Genomic DNA, 22,528 nt, shown 5'->3' on the forward strand with positions numbered 1-22,528 from the left:
GCAATTTTTAGTTTTTATTTCATTCATGAATGACAGTTGTAGGGCTCTCCCCTTCCTCTCTCCTCCGTCTCCTCTCTTTTTGTCCTCTCCACCCTCCCTCCCTCTGTAGACTAGAACAGTCGGAGAACCTTGAGGAGAACCAGCGGAACCTTCTCCAGATCACAGACCGGTTCTTCCTGGCCATTATCAACTCCTCCAGCGAGTTCCCTCCGCAGCTCCGCAGTGTGTGTCACTGTCTCTACCAGGTAGGGTCATATCCCACCCCTGGCCTGTCGCTCTCTGGCCTACACCCTCAAGCTCTGTCTTCCTTCTTCCACACTGTGCCAATAATGGCAACAGCTCTCACTCTAATACACACACTGCCACAACCTTGTTACTTTCCTCTGAATTTCCACTAACATTGCCGCTATACATACAGTGGATCCTCCTTTAAAAGTTCTGAGCTTACACCGCGGGACTTAGAGGTTCACGGCGTCATTCCTCCAGACCACCACAAGGGGGAGTTGGAGCACTCATTATGCATTTGGTTCCCAAGGTTTCTATAGACTTTCTTCAGCAAAGATGGCTGACAAAACATTACGGTGGAAGCAAATCTAAGTAATTATAACGTCATAACGAGTCAAGCACAAAATTTACAAATATGTTCATGTAGCAACAAACGATTGTTTATATTTTTTTTGTCAAAGTTAATTTACGAAATTCGCTATTTAGCAAGTTTTTTTCAGTCATATCCAATACCAGGTGTATCAAACTCCATTCTTTGAATGATGCTGTGTCTGCATGTATGTATTACAATTATGCACTTCAACAGTGTTTACCACTCCTGGGATATCAATGATTACACATTGTAACTATGCAATAGACTAGAAACATGATTTAAGTAAAGGCTGATTTGTAATTCATATATACAGAAAAAAACAGTCCACTACACTTCCTATGCATATCTAACTCCCTTCATCTGCATTCATCTGAGGAGGTTCTCCCAGCCATGTGGACAATTTGAAAACAGGGCAGCAAAGTTTGTTTGTCACCAGAGCGGTTTAGAGCATATTACTATTTACCTGTGAATAACCAGACCTTCATACAAACTTGCTATGCTACATTCTTGACGCTCAACCGAAGGTGCTGCCATATTCTGCCAGCAAGCCCATAAGCGAGCCACTTGGGCGGCGAATGACCTGTGGAAGAGGGCGAGGAGCGAGATGGGTGTAACAATCCAGGCTAATTACTCTGAGATCGGCTTAATAATGTAATGATACAAGCAGGGAGCAGGTTTCAAACCCTCAACATTCTCAAATCAAATTTTATTTGTCACATACACATGGTTAGCAGATGTTAATGCGAGTGTAGCGAAATGCTTGTGCTTCTAGTTCCGACAGTGCAGTAATATCTAACAAGTAATCTAACAATTTCACAACAACTACCTAATACACACAAGTGTAAAGGAATGAATAAGAATATGTACATATAAATATATGGATGAGCGATGGCCGTGCGGCATAGGCAAGATGCAGTAGATGGTATAGAGTACAGTGTATGTACATATGAGATGAGTAATGTAGGGTATGTAAACATTATATAAAGTGGCATTTTTTTGAAGTGACTAGTGATACATTTATTACATCCAATTTTTAATTATTAAAGTGGCTAGAGATTTGAGTCAGTATGTTGGCAGCAGCCACTCAATGTTAGTGACAGCTGTTTAACAGTCTGATGGCCTTGAGATAGAAGCTGTTTTTCAGTCTCTCGGTCCCAGCTTTGATGTACCTGTACTGACCTCGCCTTCTGGATGATAGCGGGGTGAACAGGCAGTGGCTCGGGTGGTTGTTTTCCTTGATGATCTTTTTGGCCTTCCTGTGACATCGGGTGGTGTAGGTGTCCTGGAGGGCAGGTAGTTTGTCCCCGGTGATGCGTTGTGCAGACCTCACTACCCTCTGGAGAGCCTTGCGGTTGTGGGCGGAGCAGTTGCCGTACCAGGCGGTGATACATTCAGACAGGATGCTCTCGATTGTGCATCTGTAAACGTTTGAGGGTTTGAGGTGACAAGCCAAGTTTCTTCAGCCTCCTGAGGTTGAAGAGGTGCTGTTGCACCTTCTTCACCACGCTGTCTGTGTGGGTGGACCATTTCAGTTTGTCAGTGATGTGTATGCCGAGGAACTTCCTACCTTCTCCACTGCTGTCCAGTCCATGTGGATACGGGGGGTGCTCCCTCTGCTGTTTCCTGAAGCCCACCATCATCTCCTTTTGTTGTTGTTGAGTGTGAGGTTATTTTCCTGGCACCACACTCCGAGGGCCCTCACCTCCTCCCTGTAGGCCGTCTCGTAGTTGTTGGTAATCAAGCCTACCACTGTGGTGTCGTCTGCAAACTTGATGATTGAGCTGGAGGCGTGCATGGCCATGCAGTCGTGGGTGAACAGGGAGTACAGGAGGGGGCTGAGAACACACCCTTGTGGGGCCCCGGTGTTGAGGATCAGCGGGGTGGAGATGTTGTTTCCTACCCTCACTACCTGGGGAAGGCCCGTCAGGAAGTCCAGGACCCTGTTGCACAGGGCGGGGTCGAGACCCAGGGTCTCGAGCTTAATGTTGAGTTTGGAGGGTGTTGAATGCTGAGCTGTAATTGTTGACCAGCATTCTTACATAGGTATTCATCTTGTCCAGATGGGTTAGGGCAGTGTGATTGTGATTGCTTCGTCTGTGGACCTATTGGGGCGGTAAACAAATTGGAGTGGGTCTAGGGTGTCAGGTAGGGTAGAGGAGATATGATCTTTGACTAGTCTCTCAAAGCACTTCATGATGACGGAAGTGAGTGCTACGGGGCGATAGTCATTTAGCTCAGTTACCTTCGCTTTCTTGGGAGCAGGAACAATGGTGGCCCTCTTGAAGCATGTGGGAACAGCAGACTGGGATAGGGATTGATTGAATATGTCCGTAAACACACCAGCCAGCTGGTCTGCGCATGCTCTGAGGACGCCGCTAGGGATGCTGTCTGGGCCGGCAGCCTTGCGAGGGTTAATGTTTTACTAACGTTGGCTGCGGTGAAGGAGAGCCCGAAGTCTAGCACTCTATTGACTGTACCCTTATGTATTAATTGGGGTTGGGGCCGATTGTGGCTAAAAACACTATCTATTGGTATCTTTAACAAGTGGAAAGGGGAAAAAGTATTATTATTAGTTTTTCACAAGTGTAGCAGGATGTGAATTCTGCCAACAACGTTTCTAGGATGGGCTATTAGCTGAATAACAGACCGTTCAACCTTTACTAAAGAATTGTCTAATAGCCGAGCTAAGTGTAAACCCCTCCCCCCCAACTTGCAACAAATCATTTGTCTACCTTTGCACATCTACCTACACACGGTTCATGTTCTGAGAGAAAAAATGATATATATTGGTCTTGGCTCCTGAGTGGCGCAGCGGTCTAAGGCACTACATCTCAGTGCAAGAGGCATTACTACAGTCCCTGGTTCGAATAGAGGCTGTATCACATCCGACTGTGATTGGGAGTGTCATAGGGCGGCACACAATTGGCCCAGCGTCATCCGGGTTTGGCCGGGGTAGGCCAAACACTGCTTTGAGACAAGCATGAACAATTAAAATATTCAATTATATTCCATGATATTCTTAAAACCTGTTAGGGCTAGGGGGCAGTATTGACACGGCTGGATAAAAAACATACCCGATTTAATCTGGTTACCACTCCTACCCAGTAACTAGAATATGCATATACTTATTACATATGGATAGAAAACACCCTAAAGTTTCTAAAACTGTTTGAATGGTGTCTGTGAGTATAACAGAACTCAAATGGCAGGTCAAAACCTGAGAGATTCCTTTACAGGAAGTGGCCTGTCTGACCATTTCTTGAACTTCTTTTCCATCTCTATCTTTTACTAAGGATCTCTGCTCTAACGTGACACTTCCCACGTCGTCCATAGGCGCTCAGAGCCCGGGAAAAAACAGAATGTCGTCATTCCAGCCCCAGGCTGAAACACATTATCGCCTTTCTCAAGTGGCCGATCAAGGGACTCTGGGCTTATGCGCGTGACCCGACCGCCCCCGCCTTTGTTATTTTTTCCTCTGTTTGCCGAAAAGGAGATTCCCTGTCGGAATATTATCGCTTTTCTACGAGAAAAATGGCGTAAAAATTGATTTTAAACAGCGGTTGACATGCTTCGAAGTACGGAAATTGAATATTTCGAATTTTATTGTCACGAATTGCGCCATGCGCGCGACACTTCTTTACCATTTCGGATAGTGTCTGGAACGCACGAACAAAACGCCGCTATTCGGATATAACGATGGATTATTTTGGACCAAACCAACATTTGTTATTGAAGTAGACGTCCTGGGAGTGCATTCTGACGAAGACAACAAAAGGTAATCAAACTTTTATAATAGTAAATATGATTATGGTGAGTGCTAAACTTGCCGGGTGTCTAAATAGCGAGCCCGTGATGCCTGGGCTATGTACTTAGAATATTGCAAAATGTGCTTTCACCAAAAAGCTATTTTAAAATCGGACATATCGAGTGCATAGAGGAGGTCTGTATCTATAATTCTTAAAATAATTGTTATGCTTTTTGTGAACGTTTATCGTGAGTAATTTAGTAAAATGTTAGCGAATTCCCCGGAAGTTTGCGGGGGGTATGCTAGTTCTGAACGTCACATGCTAATGTAAAAAGCTGGTTTTTGATATAAATATGAACTTGATTGAACAAAACATGCATGTATTGTATAACATAATGTCCTAGGGTTGTCATCTGATGAAGATCATCAAAGGTGAGTGCTGCATTTCGCTGTCTTCTGGGTTTTGGTGACATTATATGCTGGCTTGAAAAATGGGTGTTTGATTATTTCTGGCTTGGTACTCTGCTGACATAATCTAATGTTTTGCTTTCGTTGTAAAGCCTTTTTGAAATCGGACAGTGTGGTTAGATTAACGAGAGTCTTGTCTTTAAATAGCTGTAAAATAGTCATATGTTTGAGAAATTGAAGTAATAGGATTTTTAAGGTTTTGTAAATCGCGCCACAGGCTGCAAGTGGCTGTTACGTAGGTGGGACGCCAGCGTCCCACCTAGCCCATAGAGGTTAAGAAATGTGTTGACTGAATATAAGCAAGTGATGGCTGCTAAATAATCAAGTTAGGTTTCTCCAGAAATAAATCATTCTAAATAACAAACTGGCTTTATTTATAAATTAGTGAGAATGTCTCACCCCATGTTCAAGAATAGCCTTTTTCCTCACTTACTCTTGGTTAAATGAAAACGAAATCTTCAAAATATCGGTACTTTTTAATTTACTATTATATAAAAATCCCTTAGGATCTGTGAGAATATCTAAGGGGCTTTTATATAATTCTATAATTAATAATCGCTTTGATTAAAAAGTAACGATATTTGGGAGATTTCGTTTTCATTTAATCAGACGTGAGCGAGAAAGGCAATTCTTGAACATGGGGTGAGACATTCTCAGTACTTTGTAAATAAAGCCGCCAATAATTGCATTTAGAGGATTGGAGGATTCTAAATGAATATCTAAGGGGCATTTTCTGTTAGTATCTGAGAATATCTAATGGAAAATGCCCCTTTGATATTAATTTAGAATCCTCCAATCCTCTAAATGTAAATATTCGCAGAGAGTCACTTCATTGAAAAAAATATATGTACAGTCGTGGACAAAAGTTTTGAGAGTGACACAAATATTAATTTTCACAAAGTCTGCTGCCTCAATTTGTATGATGGCAATTTGCATATACTCCAGAATGTTATGAAGAGTGATCAGATGAATTGCAATTAATTGCAAAGTCCCTCTTTGCCATGCAAATGAACTGAATCCCAAAAAACATTTCCACTGCATTTCAGCCCTGCCACAAAAGGACCAGCTGACATCATGTCAATGATTCTCTCGTTAACACAGGTGTGAGTGTTGACGAGGACAAGGCTGGAGATCACTCTGTCATGCTGATTTGAGTTCGAATAACAGACTGGAAGCTTCAAAAGGAGGGTGGTGCTTGGATTCATTGTTCTTCCTCTGTCACCCATGGTTACCTGCAAGGAAACACGTGCCGTCATCATTGCTTTGCACAAAAAGGGCTTCACAGGCAAGGATATTGCTGCCAGTAAGATTGCACCTAAATCAACTATTTATCGGATCATCAAGAACTTCAAGGAGAGCGGTTCAATTGTTGTGAAGAAGGCTTCAGGGTAGGGTGCCCAAGAAAGTCCAGCAAGCGCCAGGACCGTCTCCTAAAGTTGATTCAGCTGCGGGATCGGTGCACCAGCAGTACAGAGCTTGCTCAGGAATGGCAGCAGGCAGGTGTGAGTGCATCTGCACGCACAGTGAGGCGAAGACTTTTGGAGTATGGCCTGGTGTCAAGAAGGGAAGGAAAGAAGCCACTTCTCTCCAGGAAAAACATCAGGGACAGACTGATATTCTGCAAAAGGTACAGGGATTGGACTGCTGAGGACTGAGGTAAAGTCATTTTCTCTGATGAATCCCCTTTCCGATTGTTTGGGGCATCCGGAAAAAAGCTTGTCTGGAGAAGACAAGGTGAGAGCTACCATCAGTCCTGTGTCATGCCAACAGTAAAGCATCCTGAGACCATTCATGTGCAGGGTTGCTTCTCAGCCAAGGGAGTGGGCTCACTCACAATTTTGCCTAAGAACGCAGCCATGAATAAAGAATGGTACCCAACACATCCTCCGAGAGCAACTTCTCCCAACCATCCAGGAACAGTTTGGTGACGAACAATGCCTTTTCCAGCTTTTCCACCTTGCCATATTTCAAAAGTGATAACTTAGTGGCTCGGGGAACAAAGCATCGATATTTTGGGTCCATGGTCAGGAAACTCCCCAGACTTTAATCCCATTGAGAACTTGTGGTCAATCCTCAAGAGGCTGGTGGACAAACAAAAAACCACAAATTCTGACAAACGCCATGCATTGATTATGCAATAATGGGCTGCCGTCAGTCAGGACGTGGCCCAGAAGTAAATTTACAGCATGCCAGGGTGGATTGCGGAGGTCTTGAAAAAGACGGGTCAACACTGCAAATATTGACTCTTTGCATCAACTTCATGTAATTGTCAATAAAAGCCTTTGACGCGTATGAAATGCTTGTAATTATACTTCAGTATTCCATAGTAACATCTGACAAAAATATCTAAAGACACTGAAGCAGCAAACTTTTTGGAAATTAATATTTGTCATTCTCAAACCTTTGCCATGACTGTAGACGTACTGTAGGCCTACTATAGGTGAAATGAGTCTCACTAGTGTTGAGTAATGTGCTGTTAAAAGTGGTGTAGGTCTTATTTATTTAAAAAGCATATTGAAGTTAGAGGCAATATGATTTAAAGCAATAAGATTTCTGAAGCAATAAGATTTCGGTATCGTTTTTGCGCTGCTCTGAGACAAGCATGTGGACTTGTCTTGATAAATCAATGAGATTTTTATTTTCACTGAATCTCCGTTTGGGTATTGGTTAGACTAGAATTAGAAAATGATGGTGTGGAAATGTTATGCTCTTAGTGTAAACTTTTATTTAACTAGGCAAGCCAGTTAAGAACAAATTCATATTTGGGGATTCTTTAGCTAAGTAGTCCAGTACTGTACTGCCGACAGACTCGTTGTACAGTGCCATATTTTCCATTCCATCCTAATGGAAACCCAGATAGTTTTTCGTTTTTATTGGAATAGAAACACCCATAATATTAATCAAATGAATTAAGCAAGTATCATTCAAAAGTTTGGACACTTACCCATTCCAGGATTTTTCTTTTTACTATTTTCTACATTGTAGAATAATAGTGAAGACATCACAACTATGAAATAACACATATGGAGTCAGTTGAGAACAGATTCTTATTAACAAGGACAGCCTACTTCTTCCTCCCCGTCTGGAAATTGAACCCCTGTCTCCCGCGTGCCCGCATTCTCTAGTACAGACATGGCCTGCTCTCCCTTATGTAAGGAATTAGGAACTTTCCCATGTTTACTACAGTATGTATTGTAGGTTATGTTTACTTGTCAGACTGCACAGTAGCATAATAAACAGATGCCGATGGCTTATCTTAAATGCTTTATTATCCAAATGTAAAAGCATATTCTGTACAGTACTGTATTTCTTCATCCGCGTCTTTATGCTTTCGTTAATAAAATAATGATAAAAATACTCTTTCAAAATGCAGATGTTGATTTAGTTATGAAACCATAACGAATTACTATGGGAATAAATATCACTGATTTACAGAAATATTGGAATAAAGTTGTCTAATGAAGGCAAACAATTTAGAATCCTCCATCCTCTTATGCGGTAGCCTACTCCCGACCGTCCCGTTGTACAGCGCCATATTTTCCATTCCATCCTCACGGAAACCCTGAGGGTTTCATTTTTCTCAGAATAGAAACACCATAATATTAATCAAATGTTTTAATCAATCCCATGTACTATGTTATTACAAAAGGTTTTAAATTATCTCGTAATTCCAATATGGGAGACTATCAAATGCTTCTCAAAGATGCCCTCTGGTGGTCAAACTAGCACTAACGCGTGTTAATGTAAAAAATGGCTGACAATTAAATAACGTGCCATAGAATGCTGCAGCAGCCCGCAAGTATGATTAAACTTTTAAAGGAGGAACCACTGTACTCTGCCCTCTCCTACATGTTCTCTCTTCATGAACTGTGACAGAACAGATAAAGGGCTGTACCTTCAATGGTGGTAGTTTGAAAAGGGGGAAAATATGCATTTGAATTGCCTGGCCACAGCAACATCAAGACACCACAAAGCAGCTAGTGTGTTCCTGCTCGCAGTCACCCGACCTCTTAAGCACACACACACACACACACACACACACACACACACGCGCACACAGACTTCCGTCTCTATTAAGCCTAACTTTACCATGAAAGAACACCTCTGTATGGACACACGCTACCCCAGCCTATTTCCTGCTGTTTCCATCTGCATGTCTGATGAGCCGACACCGCTGCCCTGCTGCTCTCTGATTCCACAAAGACTGACTTTCTCCCTAAACTGATTTAAAGTAACACATCAGATGTTTTGATATCTCAATGTGATGAACACAGGGTGCTTTGGAACCACTAATGTTATTTTGTGGCACACAAAACCGAACTCTCACAGAAAGGGAAGCTTATACATATCGGTCTCCATTTGCTCGATACTCTCCCATACTACTACTATAGTGCTAAAATCTGCCTGTAAAAAAACATGCACCTGCACAGACACATGCTATGCTGTTCAATAGTAGGGCCAGCAGATGCTCTTGTGTAGCGCCTGTGTGTGTCTATGTGGCCGGTGCTGTGACCTGTTTGTGCTCATCTCTGTTCTGTAGGCTACTTGCCACTCTCTACTGACTAAAGCCACAGTTAAAGACAGAAAGGAAAACAAAGAAGCAGTAAGTTCAGAGAACTTTTTCCTCAGCCACTTTATTTTTTAAAAGCAAAAATAATTTTTTGTTGCATTTATTTTAATTTTATTTATTTGTATGGTTTGATTTAGTGCTTAATTTGTTCATCTTGAAACGGTTTTCACATTCAAGTCTGTGTTCAGCCTTCTCTTAAAATCCTTGTACTAATACTGGCGCCAACTTAGTTGCTTCCATTTTCTATTAACCATGCCAAGAAACCAGTGCATTCCGTTACAGCAGGGGTGTCAAACTTTATCCATGCCTCCATGGATAAGACACCCCTAGTGTCTGCGGCTTTTTGTTTTTTCCTTTCAATTAGGACCTAGACAACAAGGTGAGGGGAGTTCTTTACTAATCCGTTTATTAATGGTCGATCAAGTACAAGGGAGGAGCTTTAACCCGCAGACATTCGGCCCTCGGTGGAGTTCTCCCCTTTTCTTGATTTCTTTTTCTTTCATCAATGTAGTGCAAAAAAAATGAAAAACAAGTTTAAACATACCTACTTAAAATATATATATATATATCCTGTTTTCTCCCCAATTTCGTGGTATCCAATTGGTAGTTAGTCTCGTCTCATCGCTGAAACTCCCGTACGGACTCAGAGGCGAAGGTCGAGAGCCGTGCGTCCTCCGAAACCCAACCAAGCCGCACTGCTTCTTGACACAATACCCGCTTAACCCGGAAGCCAGCCACACCAATGTGTCGGAGGAAACACTGTATACCTGGCGACCGCGTCAGCATGCATGCGCCCTGCCCGCCACAGGAGTCAAGGATGATGGGACAAGGATATCCCTGCCGGCCAAAACCTCCCCTAACTCGGACGATGCTGGGCCAGTTGTGCCGGTCGGCTGTGACATAGCCTGGACTCGAACCAGGATCTCTAGTGGCGCAGCTAGCACTGCGATGCAGTGCCTTAGACCACTGCTCCACTCGGGAGGCCCTATTAGGGTCGCAGCACATCTGCAAGCACAGCACCAAAGGCTGGACAAATATTATTTATCTCTTTTATTTTAATGTGTTAGGATGCTGTATACAGCATTTTATGTATATAAGTTGTCAATAGGCCTAAGTTCCCAAATTTAAGAGGATTCCCGTGGTATTTGCAGAAATCCATTCAGGCTTAATTTTCCTCTAAACTTGAATTAAAATGTTGTTGTTATAGTTACGGAAGTCCAGAGAGGAGGACGTGAATAAAAATAATAATTCCCTTGTGTCGATCACAACTTATTAATCTCATGATCACTACATAACAAAAGTTGTTGTAAACCCTTTTCTTAGGTTACAGCCTTACACACAATAACCCATAATGACAAAGCAAAAACAGGTTTCTAGAAATTTTTGCATATGTGAAATACCACAAATACTTAAGTATTTAGACACTTTACTCAGTACCTTGTAACACCTTTGGCAGCGATTACAGCCATGAGTCTTCTTGGGTATGAGGCTACAAGCTTGGAATACCAGTATTTGTGCAGTTTCTCCCATTCTTCTCTGCAGATCCTCTCAAGCTCTGTCAGGTTGGATGGGCAGTGTGGCTGCACAGCAATTTTCAAGTCTCTAGAGATGTTTGATCGGCTTCAAGTCCAGGCTCTGGCTGGGCCACTCAAGGACATTCAGAGACTTGTATTGAAGCCACTCCTTCCTTGTCTTGGCTGTGTGCTTAGGGCCATTATCCTGTTGGAAGGTGAACCTTCACCCCAGTCTGAGGTCCTGAGCACTCAGGAGCAGGTTTTCATCAAGGATCTCTCTGTACTTTGCTCCAGTCATCTTTCTGTCGATCCTGACTAGTCTCCCAGTCCCTGCAGCTGAAAAACATCCCCACAGCATAATGCTGCCACCACCATGCTTCACCGTAGGGATGGTGCCAGGTTTCCTCCAGATGTGAGACTTGGCATTCAGGCCAAATAGGTCAATCATGGTTTCATCAGACCAGAGAATCTTGTTTCTCATTGTCTGAGAATCCTTCAGGTGCCTTTTTTGGCAAATTCCAAGCTGCTGTCATGTGCCTTTTACTGAGGAGTGGCTTCCGTCTGGCCACTCTACCATAAAGGCCTGATTGGTGGAGTGCTGCAGAGATGGTGGTCCTTCTAGAAGGTTCTCCCATCTCCACATAGGAACTCTGGAGCACTGTCAGAGTGATCATCGGGTTCTTGGTCACCTCCCTGACCAAGGCCCTTATTCCCCGATTGCTCAGTTTGGCCGGGGGGCCAGCTCTAGGAAGAGTCTTGGTGGTTCCAAACGTCTTCCATTTAAGAATGATGGAGACCACTGTGTTCTTGGACCTTCAATGCAGCAGAATTGTTTTTGTACCCTTCCCCAGATCTGTGCCTCGACACAATTCTGTCTCAGAGCTCTACGGACAATTCCTTCGACATCATGGCCTGGTTTTTGCTCTGACATGCACTGTCAACTGTGGGACCTTATATAGACAAGTGTGTGCCTTTCCAAATCATGTCCAATGAATTGAATATACCACAGGTGGACTCCAATCAAGTTGTAGAAACATCTCAAGGATGATTAATGGAAACAGGATGCACCAGAGCTGAATTTCGAGTCTCATAGCAAAGGGTCTGAATACCTATGTAAATAATACATTTTTATATATGTATGTATGTATGTGTGTGTATATTCGCTTTGTCATTCAGGGGGATTGTGTGTAAGTTGAGGAACATTTGTAATTTAATCCATTTTAGAATAAGGCTGTAACAAAATATGGAAAAAGTCAACGTGGTCTGAATACTTTCCGAATGCACTGTCTGTCTTCTCTGGACTTCCGTACTTAGATCTCTCCATCTTCCTCTGCCTCCCTCCCTCTTTCTTGCACTTTTACTCTCTAACTCTTTATTTCTCTCTCTTGCTTTTTTCTTTCTCTCTCGTTCTGTGGCTGGCTTTGAGAAGGGTGGTGTGAGATCTTGTCAGTCATGTCGTACAAGCATCTTAACTTTTCTTATTTTGTCTTCTCTCCACTCTGTTCCCACTCCTCCTGCTCTCCTCCCTCCCCATTGTTCTCTATCGCCCTCCTCTTCTTCTAGGTGGTGAGCCAGCGTTTCCCCCAGGACAGTATAGGGGCGGTGGGCAGTGCCATGTTCCTGCGCTTCATCAACCCTGCCATCGTGTCGCCCTACGAGGCAGGCATCCTGGATGAGAAGCCCCCACCCAGGATAGAGAGAGGACTAAAGCTCATGTCCAAGGTATGTGTTGGGAGCTTCCATCTTACTAAAATAAGCACCTCGTGAAAACGTCAGTAGTGGCTTTGACCCAAAAGAGTTTGATAAAGTAATTGTAAAAAATACATTTCATTTATGACCTTTTATTTGAGGTAAGTTGCTCTCTGTTTTGTGTTTTTGTCTCTGTCCTCAGATCCTCCAGAGCATTGCCAACCATGTGTTGTTTACCAAAGAGGAGCACATGAGGCCTTTTAACGACTTTGTGAAAAGCAACTTTGATGCAGCCAGGCGGTAAGCTAGGTTCAAGATGACAAAGGTTAAGACAAAGGGATACAAATACAACTCTTTGCAACAATGGGACCTAGCTATGCTAGTTTGCATCGGTGCTGGTCCCAGATTTGTGACGACATCTTAACCTGTATATTTTCCGACCTAGACGTCAGAAGAATTTTAATACCAGCAAAGCTTTTGACAAAAAAGCCCCACTTTGAAAGCGAATAAAAGCACACACTGCTCTCTCAGTATTTTGAAAAGCAGGAACTGATCTGAGTCCTGACTTTGTTATGAAGCTGAGAATTACATACCTCGACTCGTTTTCTAAAATGTTAGATTTTTGTAATAGATTTCCAGTTCTGTAGTTGACCATTGGCTGTGTGATCCATCTGGATTGTCCTGTAGGTTCTTCTTGGACATAGCATCTGACTCTCCTCCCAGTGACTCAGTCAACCATAGCCTGTCCTTCATCAGTGATGGCAACGTTCTGGCCCTCCACAGGCTGCTGTGGAACAACCAGGAGAGGATCGGACAGTACCTCTCTAGCAACAGGTCAGTAACACGATGAGTCACCAGTCATCATCTTATTATGTGGACTACCAGTATAGCCCTCTTTGTCTGACAGCGGTCTCTCTATCCCCTCTTTCCATTCCATAGGGACCACAAGGCAGTGGGCAGGCGGCCATTTGACAAGATGGCCACCCTCCTGGCCTATCTGGGGCCACCCGAGCACAAACCTGTGGCCGACACACACTGGTCCAGCCTCAACCTCACCAGCTCCAAGTTTGAAGAGTTTATGACCAGGTAACTGTTCTCCTACTGTAGAGTTAGTGTGTAAAATGTTCTAAGACACTCAGGATGCTAGCAGTTAGTGAGTGGAGTTGATTCAGAAGCATTTTATTGTCCGCTTGTCCCTGATTTCTAGGCACCAGGTCCATGAGAAAGATGAGTTCAAAGCCCTGAAGACCCTCAACGTCTTCTACCAGGCTGGCACCTCCAAGAATGGCAACCCACTCTTCTACTACATTGCTCGCAGGTAAGACCTAGCCAAGGAGTACATGTTGGCGTCTACATATATTATTGTTATTATAAACCAGCTTGAAAACAAACTTTATCTACACAATGTCAGGGAAGCGTCCTTTTGAAGTTGATACTCATATAGATTGGGCCATCCGTTGGTAGGGAGAGGGATTGTGTCCTAAATTGTTAGCACTGCTGACGGCCAAGTTGTAAGGGAGAAGATGGGTTCATGGGGAGGACCTAGGAAGGTCCATTCACTCATTACAGCAGGCTTTATGGGGCTACATATCATAGCCTCTTAGTTCCAACTCAGCTGAAGAGGAGGGCTACCCTATGCCTCCTCCCCAGGCTGCTGCCCAATGTTCTGGGGGAGTCAGGATGTCTGGTGAACCAGATTTAGAGCTACCCTATACCTCTGTCTTTGTGTGTGGTAGGGAGTATAGTGGGGGGAATTCTGCACCTTACAATAGTGGAAAGAGGGTCACTTTCTGACCAAATGGTCAATGATGTGTGAGGATTTCAATGCCCAGAGGAGAATAGTTTGGTTTCAATTCGTTATAACTTTCAGTTATTTTTAGGAGCTTATAAAGAGCCAAGGTGTTTGTGTGCATGTATGTTAGGGTCTTAAGTACTTCTAGATAACCCCCCAAACCAAGGTGTAAAGATTAGGTATCTCACATCATACACTGACTCAGCCAAACCACACGTAAAGTAAATGATTCTAAATGTTCCGTTTCTGTGTTTATATCATAGAAAGCATAAAACGCAGCAGCATCTGTCAACAGAACACACAAGCAGTATAGACTACATGGAGTAGAGCATTCATGTTTCCACGCCAATAGTATTATTAGTCATGTATGTGTATACATTTGCCTAGATATTATTTGTATGTGCGTTTGAAAGATATAGTCATACAGCACAACTACACTCTGTAGATGGTGGACAAATTGTTGGAAGATGAGAGAGAATACACAACTATATTCATTTTTTTTAGGCAGTAACAGTCGAACGTTGTTCTTTAAAATAAAAACAAAACTCCCTTCAACATTCTGGGTCAAATGTACAAAGGGTTAGCCCTCTCCAAAATCCATCAAGACTTGGCTCTAGTCTCTTTAGGAGGCTTTGAAGGCAGTCACCGTGACTAAAAGGTTCAAGGCGACAGCAGAACACACAATCTGTGTGTGGAGACCGTGGCCTCTGCTCCGCGTGCTTCCTGTGTTGGGCTTCTTGGTGGCAGAGTGCGGACGCCCCGTTGTGCTTGTGCGTGTAGTGAGGCCATGCGAGCGGGTGGAGGTGAACACGAACGGTGTCTGATCCCCCGAGCCGTTGGCCACCCCCCTGTCTCCATGCATCCCAGGCTCCAATAACGCAGACTTAGCCAGGTACCCAGAAGTGGCGACTGCAGCCCTAGCCGGTGGGAGGCCTCCACGGCCCAGCTCTCTGGCATCAGCCCCCAGCGGAGGCTCTGTGTAGGATGCAAAGTGCCACTCCCCTCCTGGAGTTGCCAGATGGGCTTGCCCACAGGTTGGCCTAGTGTAGCAGGGGCAGCCCAACACGGCAGCGTGGGAATGTTCGGCCCAGAGCAAGAGCCTTGTGATGTTCTCCTCCTCCTCACAAGCCCAAGGATTATCCCCAAGCGTCAACAACTCGAGCCCCTCCAACCGGTCAAACACCCCCTCCGGCACCCAGGAGAAGCGATTAGCGTGCAGGTAGAATCTCTTCAGCCTGGGCAGCCGGTCCAACGACCCCAGGAGGATCTGAACCAGGTAGTTGTGGGACAAATCCACCATCTCCAGATTATGAGGCATGTTGGTGGGCACGGTCCAGAACCGGTTGTGACTCAGGTTGAGGGCGTGTAGGCTGGGCAGGGTGTTGTTTATGAAGACCACCCTCTCCAACTCGTTGGCTGACAGGTCCAGGACCCGCAGGTTCCAGTGGTAGGCCGTGTCGTTCTTGTCTAGGGCTCGGAGCTGGTTGCCGGCGGCCCGGATGTCCCACAGGGCCCTGGGCAGGCCGGAGGGGAAGCGACCCAGGAGGTTATAGGACAGGTCCAGAGTCCGCAGGTGGGCGTAGTGGCTGAGCTGGCCCTCCAGACCACGAAGGCTGTCGGGAGAGAGGGGGAGAAGTCAGATGTTAGAATCACAACTATTTGACACATCAGGGAGGATAAATAAAAGATTCCTGTGGAATTGTTAGTTTAATTCAAACCACATACTGACCAAACATGAATTGCGAGAGTTTCTTCAACTGAATATGCAAGAAAGACAATGTAATTATTTGGATCCCCTCCCTGCTGATTCTGTCTGGCTATTAGCCATGTTGCTGCTTAGAACCCAGACGTTTAGAGCTAGGATCCAACCTGATGAGAAGGAAGATGATAAAGATAAGGAAGAACTTGTCTTCCTACCTGTTTTGTGAGAGGTTGAGGAAGCGAATGTTGTGCTGCAGGCCTGGGGGCAGCTGTGAGAGGTGCCGTGAGGAGCAGTCCACCACACGGTGTCCCCGGCTGCAAGAACACACGGCGGGGCAGATGGACAGGACCAGCCCGCCCAGCACCCCCGACAGGAGCAGCAGGAGGAGGCAGGCTAGTGGGGTGCGGTAGAGCATGATGAAGGCTCTGAGGGGGAGAGACAATGAGAGGAGACACTGGACTATACCCAAGGACATAGATCTGCAACACTTCTTTGCTCCCATGATTTATATAGACTCACAAATGGAAGGGCACAGTTTCGATCCTGTACTCTGCCCTACCAAGCAAAAAGGCAGTAACTGCTCATAGTGTGGAACTGAGAAAAATGACTTTTATTTACCTTGATTTCACAGTAACTTTATGCATTTACTGCTAACATGACCCCCATTTTCTTCAAAACACAATACAATAAAGGCAGGATACTTGTCCACATGATTAAGCGTGTATTTAATGTAGCAAAAATGATTAACACATTTTCGACCAATTTAGCAATTACTTCCTTTTTGCTTGGTAGGGAAGTATGGATCTTCGTCAAAACCATCAGTCATTCACACACATCTGCAGAATAATAATACAAACAGTTAAATTAACTACCGACATCATTAGCATTTAAATATTCATTAGCAATAGCTCACTTAAATCCAATCCTTGCTAGCTTTTCCAAGCTGCAATTACCAGGAGCTTAAAAGGATATTTGGGGATTTTGGCGTTGAGGGCCTTTATCTACTTCCCTAGAGTCTAGGGATTACCCCATCTAGTCGATTGTATGGTCGATAGGCTGTTGGTCGACCAAGGTTTTTTTTTTAGTCGAGCAGTGGCAAATATATTTTAAATTATGGCACACATATTTAAAAGAATGAATGCACACGAGACAACTGTCTGATTCACGCCTGTCTCAGTGAACCAATCCATTGCTGAGGACGTGGGGATGGCACACCAGTATCACCAGTAGTACATTTACCGTTTATTTTGAATCTACAATGTTTGTTTGGATACAATAATTTATGTTAATGCTTTCAATATATTACAATTACAGTCTTAACGTTGTCATTGTAGGAGTGGACATGTTGTTTGCAGAGCGCACAGCCTAGGCTACAAGTTTGTGTTTATTTCATTTACGAGTTGTCAATTTATTCATTGTCTTTTGTTTGGAGTGCTCCTGTCAATGTTGAGTAAGGACATGCATAGAAGTAGGCCTAGGCTACCTGGCCTGCACGCAAATGTAGGTTAAGTGTGCCCGTTTTGGGGATCTGATACTATTTCTGATTGTCTTAACTCACCATTACTGTGTAGCTTCTCAAAGTCATTTTTTTCTTCGCCTCAAACAGCAAGTAAACAAAGTCTGTTTTTACATCCATTGAGAATGACAATAGTTACTCAATGTAGCCTATTTGAAAAATCTTTCCATCTCTCTCTTTCTATAACCACAGAAATGTCATGCTCTTATCCGTTGTGCAAATACCACAGGCTATTAATAGTTGATACAATGATTCAAGTTCCTTGCAAACAGGCCATGCATAGCCAATGTGATTTATAGGATATTTATTCTTATCAGGATATTTTCTACCTGCAGGCTTCAATGTTTTTATTTTATGTCTTTATGTAGGTTATTTTTACATATTGGCAATAGAAGTTACTTTTGGATTTGTATCATTTTCATTTAGTGTTTTGATTAACCACATGAAATAGATTTTGAGATGAAGACTATTATAAATGAAATGAAACTTCCACGAAAATGTGCATATGAAAACTGGCACGCAGATCAGTAGAAATGGTAAGGTAACTTAGCACTTCAAATGAAAAAGGTTGCTCACCGCTGGTGTAGCCTGCAACTGATGGAGCATAACCCCACAATCTGCCAAGGCTAGCCTGGCCACTGATGGAGCATAACCCCACAATCTGCTAAGGCCAGCCTGGCCACTGATGGAGCATAACCCCACAATCTGCTAAGGCCAGCCTGGCAACTGATGGAGCATAACCCTACAATCTGCTAAGGCCAGCCTGGCCACTGATGGAGCATAACCCCACAATCTGCTAAGGCCAGCCTGGCCACTGATGGAGCATAACCCCACAATCTGCTAAGGCTAGCCTGGCAACTGATGGAGCATAACCCCACAATCTGCTAAGGCCAGCCTGGCCACTGATGGAGCATAACCCCACAATCTGCTAAGGCCAGCCTGGCCACTGATGGAGCATAACCCCACAATCTGCTAAGGCCAGCCTGGCCACTGATGGAGCATAACCCCACAATCTGCTAAGGCCAGCCTGGCCACTGATGGAGCATAACCCCACAATCTGCTAAGGCCAGCCTGGCAACTGATGGAGCATAACCCCACAATCTGCTAAGGCCAGCCTGGCCACTGATGGAGCATAACCCCACAATCTGCTAAGGCTAGCCTGGCCACTGATGGAGCATAACCCCACAATCTGCTAAGGCCAGCCTGGCCACTGATGGAGCATAACCCCACAATCTGCTAAGGCCAGCCTGGCAACTGATGGAGCATAACCCCACAATCTGCTAAGGCCAGCCTGGCCACTGATGGAGCATAACCCCACAATCTGCTAAGGCCAGCCTGGCCACTGATGGAGCATAACCCCACAATCTGCTAAGGCTAGCCTGGCAACTGATGGAGCATAACCCCACAATCTGCTAAGGCTAGCCTGGCAACTGATGGAGCATAACCCCACAATCTGCTAAGGCTAGCCTGGCCACTGATGGAGCATAACCCCACAATCTGCTAAGGCTAGCCTGGCAACTGATGGAGCATAACCCCACAATCTGCTAAGGCTAGCCTGGCCACTGATGGAGCATAACCCCACAATCTGCTAAGGCCAGCCTGGCCACTGATGGAGCATAACCCCACAATCTGCTAAGGCCAGCAGCAGTGGGAGGAGGAGGGTCGGGAACAGGTTTTTGTTGTCCATTTAGGCTCTATTGATCTCTGGCTCCATCTTGTAATTTGTCTTAATTTTAAATTGCAGTGCTTAAAGCATCAGACAAGCTCAGTAGCTTACATATAGTTGAATTTATTTAAACATAGCGTGTGTCTATATATGGAAAAATACACGTTTTAAAATGACGTCCAATCGATTGGTCTAAAGAACAGACGACTCTCGGTCGACCAAGATTTTTCTTTTGTCGGGGACAGCCCTACTAAAGTCAAATGAACTAGTGGATACCATTTTTATGTCTCTGTCCAGTATGAAGGAAGTTAGAGGTAGTTTCGAGAGCCAATGCTGTCGAGCAATAGCGTGAAGACTGGAGGTCTATGGGTATCTGCCAGCATGCTAGTTTTCCAACATAGATTGCTAGACAACGGTAGTTGGAGTTTTAGCTACAGTATCTCCCTTATTCATAACCTGCCTAGTTTCCCCCCAGTGGAATCTCTGTAGAACTGATGTAAGTCCTTGTCTGGAGCTGCTGCTGTTTAGAGAGAGCCTTTGATGCATAACAACAGCCTCCCAGATGGAAGAGAGGCAGTATTAAACACCTGGACACAGTAGTAAAACACTCCACACTGGTTCTGCTGCCCACAGAACAATCTGTCAGAACAGGTGCCAATCCAGCCTGTTAGAAAGTCATGACTGGGAACCAGCTGGGTGGAATGGACCTTACTTAAACCAGAGCCCTCTGCCTTCCCATACCGCTCTCCTCCCTATAGTTCCCATTCACATCATTAACACCCCTCTGACATTTATAACATTGTAACGCCAGGCTATATGCTAACTGTCCTCGTTGAGGGTCAGACTGATACATCTAATAGCTTTGATGCAGTTTACAAGGGCCCCAGTCAGTTTGTGTGCCGGTAAGCTTGAAGCCTTGCCAGCGGGTAGGAGCTCAGAAATACTGCAGTAGGAGCCGGCTGAATTCATTTAGGGCGGCACACACACACTCTTAATCCCATACACGCACACTCACGCACACAAACAGTTGTGTTGTGTCCTGTCATCTCTGCACCCTGTCTGGCACAAATGACTGGTTATCTGTGTGTGTGTGTGTGTGTGTGTGTGTGTGTGTGTGTGTGTGTGTGTGTGTGTGTGTGTGTGTGTGTGTGTGTGTGTGTGTGTGTGTGTGTGTGTGTTAAGAAGAGCTTGCCAAACACATGAGTGTCGCAGGTTAATAGCATTACATAGTAAGCTGAGCTCTGGAAACTTCTTCAGGTCATGGCGTACTGCAAGTTAGTCTGAGGTTGCATTTAACCTGTATAGCAATAGTAACATACCAAATACATTTGAAATTACATCAGAATTACAGAAATATGTTGCTATTAGAAATAGAAAATGTTGCCCCAAAAAGATATTTTTGAATATTGGAGGATGTGTACATCTTCCTCCGTGTCCATTAATTGTGTTAAGTTGTGTAACACAATTGTATCAATCGGTGTATAAGTGCTTTCAAAACAACATCAAATAATTTATTCTATGGAGCCGATCGGCATTTGCTCCATAAATAACCTGCAATATTTAATGGAGATTTTAGCGCCATTTGAGAGAAGCATATAGGTCTCTAATGAGAAGCAGTAGACTGACATCGACAAATCACCCTGCTGCAGTCCACTGAGCTAATGTGGTACAGAATCAAATACATCACTGCTCTGTGAAGCACTGTGTGTGTCCTGTCATGTGCGCATGTCTTAGCATGTACACCCGTCTCTCCTACCGTTTTTCTCTCCATGCCATTAGTCACTCACCTTATCCTCTCCATTGCTTCAGTCCGTCATCTCGCTCTTTTCTTCCTCCTTCCCTCGGCCAGCCCTCTCACTCGCTCCCCCCTGTTTTTTTCCTGAGCAGCAAGTCAAATCTTGGGGGTGTTAGATGTCAACGTTCTTGCGTCCTTACTATTTCTTCTCTCTCTGTTTTTGCGCTGGCTCTCTTTTGGGGTCTTTTTCATTTCTTTCAATATCTTCCTCACTTGCACTCTTGCTTTCTATTTTCTCCCTTGCTTTTTTCTTCCTTCTCTGGTGAAGGTGGACCTCTCTTCCCTCTATCTCCCCCCTCTCACACTCTCTCTCTCTAGTGCTGTGTTGGCACTGGCCAGTGGTGGGCAGGCTCTCTCGTTCTGTGTCAATACCCTCTTCTTGGTTATGGCGTCCTCCTGGCATGCCAGAGCAGGATGCCCTCGATAGCGCCAGTCAGTCTCCACCGCTCCTCTGCAGGCTCTTGATGCAGCACTGTGCTCAAGGAAAGAGCAGTCTGAAAGGGAGAGAGAGGAGGAGGAGCAAGTGAGGGAGGGAGGGGGAGAGGAATGGAGGATTGCAGCACAGTGCCGGCCCCCTCTGCTGCTGCTGAGGCAGGGGGGGGGCTGTGGTGACTTCTCCTCTCTCTTTTTCATACACAAACAGTGCATTCGGAAAGTATTCAGACCCCTTGACTTTTACCAAATTTTGTTACGTTACAGCCTTATTCTAAAATGGATTGAATTCCCCCCTCCCTCCCCCCTCATATCAATCTACACACAATACCCCATAATGACAAAGAAAAATCAGGTTTTTAGAAATGTTTGCAAATGTAAAATCACGTTTACATAACTATTCAGACCTTTTACTCAGTAATTTGTTGAAGCACCTTTGGCAGAAATTACAGCCTCGTATTCTTGGGTATGAGGCTACAAGCTTGGTACACCTGTATTTGGGGAGTTTCTCCCATTCTCTCTGCAGATCCTCTCAAGCTGTCAGGTTGGATGGGGAGGGTCGCTGCACAGATATTTTCAGGTCTCTCCAGAGATGTTCGATCGGGTTCAAGTCCGGGCTCTGGCTGGGCCACTCAAGGACATTGAGACTTGTCCCGAAGCCACTCGTGCGTTGTCTTGGCTGTGTGCTTAGGGTCGTTGTCCTATTTTAGAATAAGGCTGTAACTTAACTGTGGAAAAAGTGAAAGGGGCCGATGCTTTCCGAATGGCCTGTATCTAACATCACATCTGGCACTTGCAACGACTGGCTGCCTCCACCGTCCTCAGCAGCGAATTAGCACTGTTTTTGTATTAACGGTACAGTTTTTCTCACCATCCTCCAGGTCTTCCTCCATTTCGGGTGTCCGCATGAAGCACCCAGGCAAGCTACAAGCTTGTTTTTGCAAATGTGCTGAGCCATGAATAGGTGTTCTGTGACTAGTGTCTGTTTTACAGCCAATGTTGCTGCAGCGATATGAATAAAATCCTAGTTTTTAGTGGGTG

At 44.6% G+C, this 22,528-nt stretch overlaps 2 protein-coding genes across 3 annotated transcripts in view; one reads left to right on the forward strand and one right to left on the reverse strand.

The window, feature by feature from the left end:
• Positions 1 to 22,528, forward strand: part of LOC106613084 (neurofibromin-like) — a 100,883-nt gene that overhangs the window by 29,146 nt on the left and 49,209 nt on the right. Inside the window, exons 28-34 of one of the 2 annotated variants that reach the window (XM_014214992.3) lie at positions 110 to 245; positions 9,352 to 9,414; positions 12,459 to 12,617; positions 12,787 to 12,884; positions 13,272 to 13,418; positions 13,524 to 13,670; positions 13,792 to 13,902. In XM_014214992.3, coding sequence (XP_014070467.1) covers positions 110 to 245; positions 9,352 to 9,414; positions 12,459 to 12,617; positions 12,787 to 12,884; positions 13,272 to 13,418; positions 13,524 to 13,670; positions 13,792 to 13,902 — 861 coding nt within the window. The remainder of the gene's footprint in view (positions 1 to 109; positions 246 to 9,351; positions 9,415 to 12,458; positions 12,618 to 12,786; positions 12,885 to 13,271; positions 13,419 to 13,523; positions 13,671 to 13,791; positions 13,903 to 22,528) is intronic. The other variant, XM_014214993.3, reaches the window with a different exon arrangement.
• On the reverse strand, positions 14,615 to 21,569 carry LOC106613086 (oligodendrocyte-myelin glycoprotein-like). The gene is made up of 3 exons (XM_014214996.3): positions 21,048 to 21,569; positions 16,294 to 16,503; positions 14,615 to 15,989 (listed from the first exon to the last, which is right to left on the reverse strand). The coding sequence occupies exons 1-3, from the start codon at positions 21,059 to 21,061 to the stop codon at positions 14,999 to 15,001; spliced, it is 1,215 nt and encodes a 404-aa protein (XP_014070471.1). The 5' UTR covers positions 21,062 to 21,569; the 3' UTR covers positions 14,615 to 14,998.

The sequence above is a fragment of the Salmo salar genome, chromosome 09 (assembly GCF_965601325.2).
Source record: "Salmo salar chromosome 09, fSalSal1, whole genome shotgun sequence".
Classification (NCBI taxonomy): Eukaryota; Metazoa; Chordata; class Actinopteri; order Salmoniformes; family Salmonidae; genus Salmo; species Salmo salar.